Below are 13,624 nucleotides of genomic sequence, written 5' to 3' on the forward strand. Positions count from 1 at the left end.
AGGGTAAAAGCAAGAAAATATATGCATTGAGATAAAAAGAGCTTAATAGGAAAAGCAAAATCTGCACACAGTAGCAAAACAGACGAGGGAATTCATTCACCACTTCCCAGATTTTCAAACATCTTCAGGAAGCAGGGCTCCATTGTGTAAAAATTACTTGGGAAGGAAAATGCCATAACTTGGAACATTTTCCCCTTCCTTCTCCCCCTCTCCAGCTCTAAGCAGTGAGCATGACATCTTATGATATGGTCAGTTGAGGTCACCTGTCTCCCACCTTCTTGTCCAACCCCAGCCTCCTCACTGAGAGAGTGATGTGAGGAGAAAAACGGCTTTGGCTCTGGTAACCACTTCTAAGCAATAACAAAAACATCCCTGTTTTATCCCAGCTCTGTTCATCACAAATCCTAAACAGCCCTGTACTAGCCACTGTGAAGAGAATTAACTCTATCTCAGCCAAAATCAGTCTAAGGGGACAGAAAAGAGTGCAAGTGAAGCCAAGTAATAGCTGGCGTATTAGATGTTGTGGTATGTGGAGTGGCATATCTGTACCATATACCATAAAAGATAGACCTTGAGGAGTAATTCCACTCTCTGATTCAAAGTGTTCTTGATTAAAGACCAATCAGACTGCTCCAAGAGGAAAATGCCCATTCTGATTTATCTGGAGAAATACAGACACAAATATGAGGGAAAGTCTAATTTGTGATTAAAATACAGAAATCTTGGATCAGATGTTGAATTAAACAAAACTGGTGCTTCAGTGGTAAAAGACAGTATTGAAAGAGAAATAAAGGCTAGAAACAGGGCAGAGATTAAAAAATGCATAAATAAATAATTGAATAGAAGAAAAAACAGTAGGGAGTAGAGGTGAAAAACCCAGATGCTCTTCTAAATAGGAAAAGAGAAGTTGGTTTTTTTTGTAATGATAATAGCTGAACTCTTCGTCTGTTTTGAATGACTCCCATTTGGATGCTTCTTTATATTTCGTATTAACATTCCTATGTTAACATACGCTGTGTGCTAAAGTTAGAAGTGGGCTCACAGTTACAATTGCTTTACCCTTCCTTAATCAATTTGACCTCGTGTGTCTCTTGAGAGAACCATCAGAGCACACAGTAAGGCAAGACATCTTTCATGGCTGTCTCCATGCACGTAGCAAAGGCCCCTTCAGTCACCACCACAAAAGAAAATATTCAAGTAAGACAAGTGAGGGCAATGGACTCATTAAGGGAAGTACTGGTGACCTTCTGGCAGAAATCCAAAGAGCTTGCAAAGGAATGGGGATTAAAATACCCATATGCTTGCTCAGCCTGTGTGGTTTAGCTGTCATGAAAGCAAAATAACAAGCTCATCCCTTAGGAAGAGAGGACAAGACATTAAGGAAAGCAGTTGAGCGTCATTTGGCATTCCAGAAATGGGGATAAAGGCATAGTGTAATGGTCCAGTAAATCTGACTGGAGGCTAGAGCCAGGAATCCTGATTGGCTGTTGTAGCTCACCCTGTGGCCAAAGGCTGGTAATTCCATCTTCCTGTCTCTTTGTCTTCACATCAGAACATGGCAGGGATGGCAGATATTTTCTGCTACTTAATTTAGTAACATTTTGAAAAAGACAGATGTACCTGGAAACATTAAATTTGTTTAACCATCTTGTTAGTACATTAGAAATCCTCGTGTGTACAACTATTACACTCAGACAGCAAGTTTACACTGTAATTAATTTCATAAAGCCAGCAGTATGAGCATTTCCAAGCAATACAGAGAACAAAAGCTACACATTCCTTGGAACTCGTCCCTGAAGTCCTTTGTGTGGGGATGGATAGACAGAGAGAGACACATATTTGTGGGCGCAATGGAAAAACCCTGAGAGAGACTTTATATTATGTATAATAATATAACCTTGCTCTAGTAATAACAAATGACCACTCTTAAATCATCTGATTTGGGTTGTCAAATGGAGAAAAAGAAAGAGGAGGAAAAATATGATTTAATAGAATCAGTTTGCACATAGGTTTGCTAATGGAGACAGAAAGTTTGGTGACTGGAGAAGACTAAGTCAAGGTGGAGTACACCCTCCAAGTCTATTTACTCCTTAGAAGCAGTAGAGTGACAAGATGAGAGGCTGAAGTGGGGACATGAGGTGGAGACACAGGGAATGAGGTGGAGCATGTTCTACAGCCACTGGTGGCTCTACAGCCATCATTTGCTATAATACAAATTTCTTCTTTAATTTCTTTTTTCTTCCTCCCACGCTTTACTTTTATTCTTTCCTGTACCCCCTCTTTTTTCTGTTTTTGCCTATTGCTCTGTCTGAGCCTGGCAGAGCTGCAGGAAAGCAGTACTCATGAGAGAGGCTCATTGAACTAATTTCACAGGGGAGGGCTCTGCGTGCGGATTAGAGAGTGGTTAATGGGGCATTACAAATACCTGAGGGTCATGTCTCATTGCCATGGCAAGCCAGAGTTCTTCACATGAACTGGGTGCATTTATGTCTAGGAAGAGGCTTTCAGCTTTAATGTACGCTAAACTCTTCCTCCGAGATACTGGACTTGGTTGCTCTGAAAGCTGTACCCCAGGCTGCTGTCAATCAGCACTATCTACAATTCATGCAACCCCCCAAGATGCAAGTTTTTCAGGGTGGTGTTTTCATTACAGGTTCTTAACTGTGGCTCATCTCCTGCTGATACTGCACAAAACATGCCAAAAGCCTTCTTTTGTAGATAGAAATGAATCTTGATTGGTTTCCAAACATTCTGTCAGGAAATTGTACACAGCATATAAGCTCTAAAAGGCAAGGTGGTTCTTTTTTTCCATTAGCATTTCATACAGGCATTTGTCTACTTTTATCCACATATGGTTTAGTTTTTTGAAAAAAAAAAATTCAAATATTTCAAATTCAGTACAGCCGAATGCTTCCTTTTGTATTGCTTAGCATGAAGAGTAATCAGAAAGAGAAATAAGAGGGACTAGCAGTTTTTGTACAATTTGCATTTTTAAAAATTGTTTTCTCTCTAAATAAAGATGTTGATGTTGTATAGTTCCTATTCAAATCAATATGTTCATGTGTGATTTTAAATAGTAATGTTAATGTCAGTAGGACAGTATCTCAATCCCTCACTGCTCAGTAACCTCCGATATACAACATCTTTGTCTCCTCTTCTTTCCCCAGCACTGCAGTGACAACACCCACCATTGCCAATCAGATATGAATATAGTAGGTGCTTGGAAGAGAGGTTACACTGGAAAGAATGTTGTGGTCACCATCCTGGATGACGGCATTGAAAGAAACCACCCAGACTTGATGCAGAATTATGTGAGTGTCCACAGGAGCCCAGATTTCCTGCTTTGTTATTACTCAAAAACAATTTACTGCTTCTAGAAAGATGGAGAAAAAGAGGAGGGAAGGTGGAAGAATCATACAAGTGTCTCCTCAAATGTTAACACCCATGGGTAGAAGGAAAACAGGTTTTGATAATATGCATTGTTTTAGTTAAGACTGTGTTTCATCTGAATGTATTTAATATCTGGATGCTTCTTGTAGCTGAGTCCTGAATTTCTGAAGAACTGGAACCAATTACTGGATTTTTTTTTTTCTCTTCTGCAATTTTTTTTACTTAATATCTTCACACTCTCAGAACTTAGAAATGGAATACACTGCTTTTCAGTTAACACATACAGCTGAATTCCATATTTGGCCAGTACATTTAGTCAGTGAGACAAAAGCTTTTCTCAAAGACAGAAATTTTACAGTAATCCTTCCATGCATTAATTTTTAAAGCTGTTTATCATACTGCTAGAAACAATATGAAAGGAAAATATGTGACCTTTCATGATTCACTCAGTTAAGAACAGGTATAGAATATTCTGTTCTAGAATATTCTTTCTAGTAACTCTCTTTGAACTCTACTGAGTCCCCTCACAATTTGTGATAGAGCTGCATCCATTGTTTTCCATGTTCTGTGTTCCATTTTGCCTAACAAGATTTCTATTTGCTTGTGGTTCACCATATTTAGGTGACTGATTTCATCTGTCTTGGAAGCTGATAACATAAGGAGAATCTTCTTCTCTAGTGGGTTAGTTCCTGTGTTGGTGTCAGAGTCTGAAGCTGTTCAGAGCATCAGGTCCACATTTTGCTCGAGTGATTTGTCCTATCTTTTGGAAGTAGGCATTAGTTGAAGGCATGTAACAGGGAGGACCTTATTATTTGTCTGAAATAAAGTGTGCAAGGTGTACTTCTACACAGAGTAATAAAAGAAGCAAATATATTTGGATTGAGCTGGAGTGGTGAAGATGACCAGTTCAAGGCATTCACATACCTTAATTCCCATTACAAATGTAGATCTTGTTAAAGAGCCCTAAACAAAGGCTTCTTGCCAGCAATTTTACTTCTTGATAGAGCATTAAGAGATTGTGACAAAAACATCTTTAATGACCCATTAAAAACCACAATGGTGTCCACTTTAAAGCCACTTATTTTAAATTAGCCATATTTACATATGTATCCTTCCCTATGGTACATGTGGAACTCAGCTTGGAGGATGTGGAAACAACTGGGGGGCAATTGCCTAATTTGTCAATGTATGCTTAGTCCTGTCACGTGACACATCTTTCATTTTAATATCTTATATTATTTAAATAAAGCAGATAAAATTTTACCTCCTCAGTGAATGACCCGGATTATATCATGTCACCTCATTCCAGTACTACCCTACCACTGAATTGAAAGCAACAATTTCTATCCTTACTGCTCCTCTCTCCCTTTCCTGATGCCGGCTAGGAATTCCCCAAATTCACAAGCAATACACCTTGCTTGTTTGATCACAAATGTGTTCTGTATCTCAGATTATAGATGATGGGGCTGCAAATAGGAATATTTGAGGTGAATGTGTAACTGGTTTTGAATAAACAAGAGTTTAAAAATTGCTGCTTGCCATGTCAGCACACCACATGTCACTGCATCGATTAATGAGAGCCATACAAACCAGCAGCTGTTCACTCTATGAACTCTTTCTAGCTGTAAGACCCATGATAAATATGGAACAAAAGGACAGATATCTTGCAGATATTTGAAACAGTTATACTCTCAAGGAAATGGGGAAGCAGTTTGTGTTGCTTTCCAAGATGTAATTTTATAACCATATTCTTAAGAAAATTATATTATACTTATTTCTTGAAACAATGTCTGAAATTTCAGTCATAGTCATGAAGATAATTTTTTGAATCTTAAAACATTCAGCAAAATCTCAGTTTTGAGAATGAACTTCCTTAACTTCCTAAAGATTTTTAGAAGAGAAGTAGTCTTCTGGTTAAATGAAACACCATTTTGTATTTCTTCCCTAGTGCTGGACCTATACTTTTTCAGAGCATTTTTTATCCTTATGTGTTTTCCAAAATTAAAATAAAATATATAGTTTCCACATATAATGCTTTCCTAAAAGACAATCACCATAAAACCACAGGAGTATTAAGTTAGCTTATTTACTCTTTTGTAGGAACCTGCTACTGAATGTATAAGTCACAGGAGTAGATGGCTAATTAATTAGCAACTGGTTTTCTTTCTTCTGTTGGATACAGGATTCGCAAGCCAGTTTTGATGTAAATGGAAATGATTTTGACCCTATGCCTCGATATGATGCCAGCAACGAGAACAAGTAAGGCACTATGACACCCTTCACATTTCCAATCTGAGCCACCAGATAGAAAGTACCAATTACTCTATGAAACCCTACAAAACTTTATTCCTCATAAAACAGAATGATCTGCATTAAAATCTTTGTGAAATACATGTTTTTGTCTTTTCCATGCACACATATAACTCTTTGAAATCATTTGAAACTATCTGAAAACACATAAAAATTGTTCTGAGAGTTCTGGGCATGTGAAATGAACCATTTTCAATCCCTTTGGGAGGCAGAATGTATGGGATGACTTGCTTTTCTTAAATATAATGTCATTGAATTATTAGGGTGTTATTATGTGTTACAACTGTCCTAGTTTCTGAGTCTCTTGAACTTTGTAGAATTTTTTTATTGAAGTAGGCTAATTAGTGGAGATTGTTGGGTTTTTTTTCCCCTGCAACAATGTGATGGAGATAAAGTGATGGAGATTTTTCATTTGGAGTTAGACAAAAACACAGAAGTGGGAATTCTGGCAGGTTATATCTGTGTCAGATGACTAATTTGAGCTATCTCAATGAATGACATATTTCCCCTACAGAGTTCTACTTTCTGATATTTCTCATTCCATCTTGCTCTTTAGATGTGCCACAGTTAAGGCTTGCAGAAAATCAGGGAGGACACTTCACCTCAGGAAGTGGGCCACCTTTCTGTTCAGTGGATATTTGAGGGCAGTTATTTGTTGATAACGTTTTATTAGCTAGGTACTTGGCAGAAAGAAACACCTTTATGTGGAATTGCATCTTTTGAAGGAAGGAGAATACTCTTGTTATCAATATGTTGACTATACATTTTGTTCTCTTGAGGTTTGGGTTCTTGTTTTTGTTTTTTTTTTTTTTAATTGTGAAAAGCATTTAATGCTTTCACAGAAAAGAAACTACAAATGTTGAAACCTTGTCCTTTACACAACTAAAATGCTTTGAGGGTTGTGTTGTTTCTTTCCTACAAACAAATTTTGTCCAGAAGAATGCAGCAGGTGAAAGCTGGGAGTCAGTTACAAAACAATGTTGATTAAACTGAAGAAACAAGTTGGAGCAACGTTGGATCACACTTAGATGGGAGAATCCTCTCCTTGTCAAAACCTTCTTCATAAAGGCAGGAAAAGCTGTTACATCATAATAGGACAGGCAGAAGAACAGGGCCTTGTTACTTGCCCTCTGCAAATACTCTTCAGCTGAGCTGCTGTGTTTGCATCACAGCACATCCCTCTCTTCTGCTGTCCTGCACACAATTATACCTACACACACCTCAGGATGATACATCCTGGCCCATCTGTGAGAAGATGTTCCTCTTCTTGGACTTGGGATGTAACTTGGAGACTTTGAAATTTCAGTGGACTTCAAGGACTTCTGGGTGCAGCAAGAAGCCACCTGTGAAATTGAATCTTTTTCTTTGGCTGAGAAGAACTGAAGTTACTTTCTAAAAAGCATGTCCAGAAAAGGGAGTCTGCTTTCTGTTTTACTAGCAGTTAAATTTTTATACAGAATATAAATTTGGACTGCTTCTTTTATGTCCTAGAGCCTAGAGGGTTTTGGTTTTCATACCCTACCTCCCCCTTAAGTACTTTCACTGCCCAGCTTCCAAGATTCTGCAGTGTAATGTGGGTGATAGGAGGGCAGAAGCTGTGCTGTACTGAGCTTTGTCAGTGTTATCAGGAGGTGCAGTGTCAGTGTAGAGTCAGCTTTTGGACACCAAGGATACATGAAGCATGTTTTCAGTGCACGATTATTTGGCAGCCTAACCTCTTCTAAGGACTTGGAGGCTCAATGTTTCCAGTTGGCAGACGCACAAAGTGTGATAATCAGCAGCTAACCACCTTCAGTGTTTGCTGCTCTTGCCCTTTTTCCCTAGTTGTCCCTAGACTAAACAAAGAGTTAAACCACTGCATGATTACTGAAAAGCATTACTAATAGCCTGTCTATATTTTTTGTATCTAAAATACCTTCAGAAATTGGAGCAGGAATTCAGATTGTCCAGCATACATGGCCATTTGGCACTAGATACTCAAATTGTGTCAGAAGTCGAGCTAAACACAGGCAGGGTACATTTTGAAAGCCATGCATTACAAAGAATTCATAATGTGTAGATCAGTTTGGTTGATTCCTGCTTCCTGTGGTAGCAGCTGGACAGACAAAATTGCTTTATAGGGATTTGTGTTTTTCAATGAAGGTGAGATGTACAAATGCGCTGTAATTTTCATGATGATGTAGTTTATTCTGCCTCATTTCATAATCCAACTTTAAGGGATGGAATGATAAAGAGCAAAAGGAATTGCTATAAAAATAAACAGGTGTCTGGACGGTTCTGCATGCAGCTGTGAAACATCAGAGTATTGGATCTGTGTGCTAGCTTTTCACTTTTAATTAGAGTGAAGACTTTCTGTTGCTGAGAGTTATTGGTGAGTGAAAAGGGGGAAGAAAAAAATTGATTGTAGATTACTTTCATGTGAGTACCAGAGTGGCACTTTCTAAAATTACATTTTGGAAGTTCTATGTTAAATCTTCTATTAGCTAAGGAGAACAGGAAGGTAGGAAGAAACATTAGACTAGTATTTCAGGGCCTATAGTCAGAATGGGTGGGATGATAGTTTCTTTAACTACTATGGTATGTAGGCATACTGCCAAAAGTTTCCTTTGGTTTCTACAAATTGCCAGCAAATCACAAAGCTTCTAAATGGTACAGACTTAAACTAGAGTTTCCTTTTGCTCAGAGGCAGTCAGCTGTGGATGAAGTAATTTGTGCTATGCAAGGCATCTTGTTTTGGTTTACTGCTTTATTCTTTTTTCTGTTATTGCACTGCTATTTGTTAACATCTATGTTTATAAAACTAGGCATTATCGGTCTCAGGTCCATAACAGAATGCAAATGGGATCACTGAAATGGTACTGTGCTTATTGGATAGCCTCAGGAAAAAGCCAGAAATGTTCATAGTATTTTTTGATTTTAACCAAACAAAAATTACTTCTTCTGTTTCATAAGAAATTTCTTAGGGATCATATTTCAAAGTTTAGGTTTTACTATGGTGATGGGTACTTTTATAAAACAGAGGGACTTCTAAAAAACTCCTTTAAATAATACCAGTTGACTTTAATGCAGTTCTTATTAAACTTACATAAGAAAAAGTAAAAGTGAGCTGTTATTTCTGTTTTGGAGATACTGAGTCACTCTTTGGATGCCTCTTCAACATTTTTCAATGATGCATCCCACTACATAAATAATTTATTTCAATAACCTCCTAAATTGCTTTTTAATGAGTGTAAGATTTTTGAGAGACAACAATTCTTGTCATTCAAAAGTTATTAGAAACAGAATCTCTTATGTCTAAACTTTGCAATATGGGGAGAACCTCACAGCATTTCTCACAAACAAAAAGTTAGTGAGTTGGTGAGTTTCCATCCTGTTTGATCCAACACACTGGCATTGTCTTGCCATGGCATCCATTATGATTCATTATTGCTTCCATTTGCCATTCATATTAACATAGATGCCAAATAAAACACCAAAATCTTAATTTTCTTCACAGAATGACAGACTGCTGGTTTATACTCTCTACTTAGGATGAAGGCCTGTAGTACCTCCAGAGTCATTTAATCATATTGGGTACAAGATACTTGACAGGCAGATCATTTTCTGTTTCTGCCTGGATGGTCAATAGAAGAAAATTGAAAAGCTTTTGCCTGCCGTGACACTCTTCAGTGCAGATACCTGAAGAACTGAGCACAGCAAAGACAGAGAGCCTCAAGTCTCTCACTGGTGACGTGAAAGATCATTTCAAAAGGTTCCACAGCAGCAGTGTGACAGAAAGGAATGCTAAGAACTGGGAGTATCTTTCTATGTAGTTTGAGTGCTGGTATGCACCTGTTGCTATTGATTTTAAATTTGCTGTATTGTGTCCTGCAGACAAAGCAGAAGGGAAGATAAACTATAAAGAGAAGCAGTGCTCTATCTTGTGCTTTCAGTTGGAGTAAGGTATTAGCTCTTAGGTAAAGGCTTTTTTGTCAGAGGGAATCTCATTTGTTTCTGGTATTCTTCTGTACCCTGACTTTTCAACATGACATTCTCCTGCCTCTGGAGGCTGAAGAACCAAAAGCATAAAGTTGTGTTGTCAACTGGCTAAGTGCTGTCTTTAATGCCAGAAAAGCATCTCTGATAGCACAGAAATACTCCTTAAGGGGGAGGTAATTTAGGCTAGAGAATTCACTTAATGTGTATATGTGTTTCAGATCAACAGAATTAAATGCTTGCACTGAGTCTGGTATTGTTGATTCCAGGTACCAATGACTAAATGTCAGGTGTCTAGTGTATGTCAGTGTCACTGCCAATTTCATGGACTTCAGTTAGGATTCTTAGGAAACTGCAGATTTTGGATTGTTTTCTCTAACTGGTGACGTGTTCATTTGTGAAAACCAGGGTCTGAACCAAGCAGTCAGAGGTCATTGGTATAGAAGCTGCAGTCAATGACTGCAATCCTATTTATTGTGTTTTATTGTGTTTTGGTTGTATTCTAGTTCTAAACTCATTGCTGTTATGGCCACATCCTATTGTGCTGCAATTTTAGCAGATGTTAGTAATGAAGTTCAGTCTGTTTCAGCTTACAGACTGAGATGCCACTTTTTGTAAGGAACATTGTTAGCGATTTATCAGCTAATCTCCAAGTTACAATCGATTGACCTGTCATGGTTTAGAAATGGTATTCCACAGTTTACCATTCTCAATAAACTCAAGACCTTGTGTCACTCCTTTCACTTCTTCCTACTCCCTTACAGTGGGGCTAGAGAGGAGAATTGGAGACACAGGAGGTGAAGATCATTGGCTGAGATAAAAACAGTTTACTGGGAACAGCAAGGAAATAAGAAGGCCAATAAGAGAGTGTGCAAGATAGGTGAACAATCCACTGTGATTGCTCACTGCAGACCCCAGCACCAGACATCGAAGTCCTACAAACCAGCAGTCCCACAAACAACACCCCTTTGAACAACACTCCTCTCCCCTTCATGGCTCAAGGTGGTATCAAATAGCTGGTGGCCTCATCCCTCCTGGCTGCTGCAAAAATTAACCCTCTCCTGGCCAGAACCAAGTCATGACCCAACCAAGTGCCACGGGGCATGATGGTGCGTGGAGAATATCTTGCTGCATGACATACTAGATGTTGCCAGTAGTTGTTGCTTGCTTGCCATAGTTAAATGTTCCAGGGTAAAATTTTAAAGATAAGGAAGATAAAATTTGCAGCTTGCAGAATTGTACTGTGATGAAGTATAATAATTTTACAGGTTCATTTGGAGCAATTTTTTCTTGACTTTCTGTTTTAACTGTTACTTAGAGTCTTTGGGTGCTGTTATACAACATGCTTATCCTTCAGATTGCTGTACCTCAGGGGCAATCATTATACATGCTTCATTTCTTCACTCTCAGGGTTGAACTGAAAACATGTGGATAGAATCTTTAAGCAGAAAACTTCATTTTCTTGAAAGGAAATTGTTGTAAAAACATGGAGCACAAATCGTTACTATATATTGCATTTGATAATGTTTTTCTTTTAATGCAAAACAGATGTTTAACCTATAGGATGAGATGAGGTGTGCAATAAAACAGAACAGACAACAAACTAACAGTTGATGTCTTGAAGTTCCCATGCTTTGCTATTTCAGAAGAAAATGTTTGTCCATTTGAAGTTTTCTGAAAGACTTGCTGGAAGCTGAGGACAATTAGCCCGGCTAGAGGAGGGGCAGTCTCTCTTAAGTCAATTCACCTACCCATGGTAGGCAGCCCTCATCACTGGTGTTTGATCAGTCCTTGATGACAGCATTTCATATTCACAAGGCACAAAAAATTCATTGGACTACAGGACTTGGTTAAGTAGCCTTTTGATCCAGGTTTCAGCTTCAGTAGTAGAAAATCTTTTCATGAAGGTTTTGTCAGACTGCCAAAAATTGTCCTTTTGTTAAACTCTTCTAATCTGCTCACTGTGTTATCACACTGTGTTACACAGTCCTGTCTGACAATCATAAGTGATATAATTTATAATTTTTGAGAGCCATAGAAAGAAAATTTTTGAGTAGTCATTGAAAGTGAGAGGAGTGAAGCAGAGGAATAAAGAAAACACAAATTCCACTAGAATTTCAGTTGAAATATGAAAAAATAGTCTTTTTTCTATACCCTGGTATCAGTCACTGAGCAGTATTGTTTACTGCTTAACTGGTGTTTGAGGAACAGTGCTCTTCCTTTTTATGATGTATAAGACTCTCATGGTCTCAAAACATTTAACCACAACACTTAAGGAAAGCCTTCGTTCTGTTTTTAATTACTGAAGTACCAGACAATGAGCTCACAAATAAAATTAAGTTCTGAAGCATTATGCAATTGCTTCTAATGCTTTTATGTAAATTACTGATCACAATGAGTCAGATATTCCCTTACAATTCAAAGTTAACAATAGGAGGGATACAAACTTTTCTGAATTCTTTTCTATCAAGAGTTAGATGTGAAAGGTTTTTTTCAGATGTTCTTTTTCCCAGAGTAGTTATTTTTTTTAATGTATTTGTCTGTATTTTGAGGTTTTGAACTTAGCAGGGGAGAATTTGCAGCTACAGTAGGCTGGTCTTGATGTGGTAAAATGACAAACCACTTTCAAGTTGCATGCATATGTACATATACAGCTGAATAGAATTTGAGAGCACAAATACATTTTTTCTGTGCTTTCCACTTTTCAGACAGTATAGGTATGGGAGAAAGTTAATGAGTGGATCCATGTTGATCCATGGTCATTGATTTTGCCAGATGATTTCACAGTTAGTCAGCACAGTCAAAGGTAGTGCAAAATGTGGTTCATTGAGATTTTTCAGCTGGCAGTAGTGTAGCATTGATTGCCCTGCTAATGTTTGTGGCATCAAGGCTGACCTCTAATTATAGGTTTGACAGAGCAATTCTGAATCCAGTATCAAAAGCTTTTAAATGGAAGCATTTTATAAATATATTATTAATGGCTGAACTTTGGCAAAGTTATGATAGAAATGAATGTCTTAATGGCATTACTAGGGTTTTTTTATAAGAAATTTTCAGATGCTGCTTTTCTTTACAAATTAAAATATATGCATTTATAAGGTTATTGCTGCTGACAGGTTTATTTTTATAGCCTTGATTTATATTTCTGTGATTCTGTAATTTTTCTTAAAGATATGGTCAGATTATTACCTCAGACGTTTTATCCAGGTCAGATTACTCTCTCAAAGATGAATTGTCTTTTTCTTTTTCCTGAAGGAAAATAATCAAGATAGAGAAATTCAGAAAGAGAAGTAAAGGAACGCATATCACAGATGTAGATTGCAGTGATGAGTACAACCTGGTTTAAAAATTACTTGTACTGCTATATAGACTCAAAGCAACCATCAAATATCTGGTGTTAGAAAACTGAGGAGGAGAGTATGGCTTGCTTAATTAGCCAAAATGTGTGATGGTGAGGCTGTTGGCTAGATTTGTCAAGGAATGGCAAAGACAGTGTAGTGAGAAGGTATGTTTTACTTCTCCTCTCAGCCCAAACTTCTGTCCCTGCCCTTCTCTTCTTAAACTCCATGAACATCAGATGAACAGCTGCTAACTTGTTCTGCACTGAAGTGAGTGTGTGAGAATTAGAATTGCGATGCTGAAACCCTTTTTCCAAGTAAAAGGAAATTTTACTGCTGCTGAATCAATTACATAAGTTTCATTAAAAAGCAATTACCAACACAGATGAAAGTAGGACTTGCATGTATTTCAGCAATTTCCTCATTCATCTTCGAAATGCATCTTTAAGGAGAAATGGAAGGTCCGTTTAATGCAGAACAGCATCAATTGAAATTTAGGATTAAGCACAGTACATATCTTCCACAGCACAGTTGAAATTACACTCAGAATTTAAGATGAGTAGGAAGTATGTCTCTGAGTCGGAATATGTTGCAGATCCAGAGGTACATAA

The 13,624-nt window shown here is 37.7% G+C and overlaps 1 protein-coding gene across 2 annotated transcripts in view; it reads left to right on the top strand.

The window, feature by feature from the left end:
• Nucleotides 1-13,624, top strand: part of PCSK5 (proprotein convertase subtilisin/kexin type 5) — a 222,349-nt gene that overhangs the window by 63,499 nt on the left and 145,226 nt on the right. For both annotated transcript variants that reach the window (XM_074533214.1, XM_074533213.1), the window contains exons 4-5: nt 3,168-3,311; nt 5,573-5,649. In XM_074533214.1, coding sequence (XP_074389315.1) covers nt 3,168-3,311; nt 5,573-5,649 — 221 coding nt within the window. The remainder of the gene's footprint in view (nt 1-3,167; nt 3,312-5,572; nt 5,650-13,624) is intronic.

This window comes from Zonotrichia albicollis, chromosome Z (genome assembly GCF_047830755.1).
Source record: "Zonotrichia albicollis isolate bZonAlb1 chromosome Z, bZonAlb1.hap1, whole genome shotgun sequence".
NCBI lineage: Eukaryota > Metazoa > Chordata > Aves > Passeriformes > Passerellidae > Zonotrichia > Zonotrichia albicollis.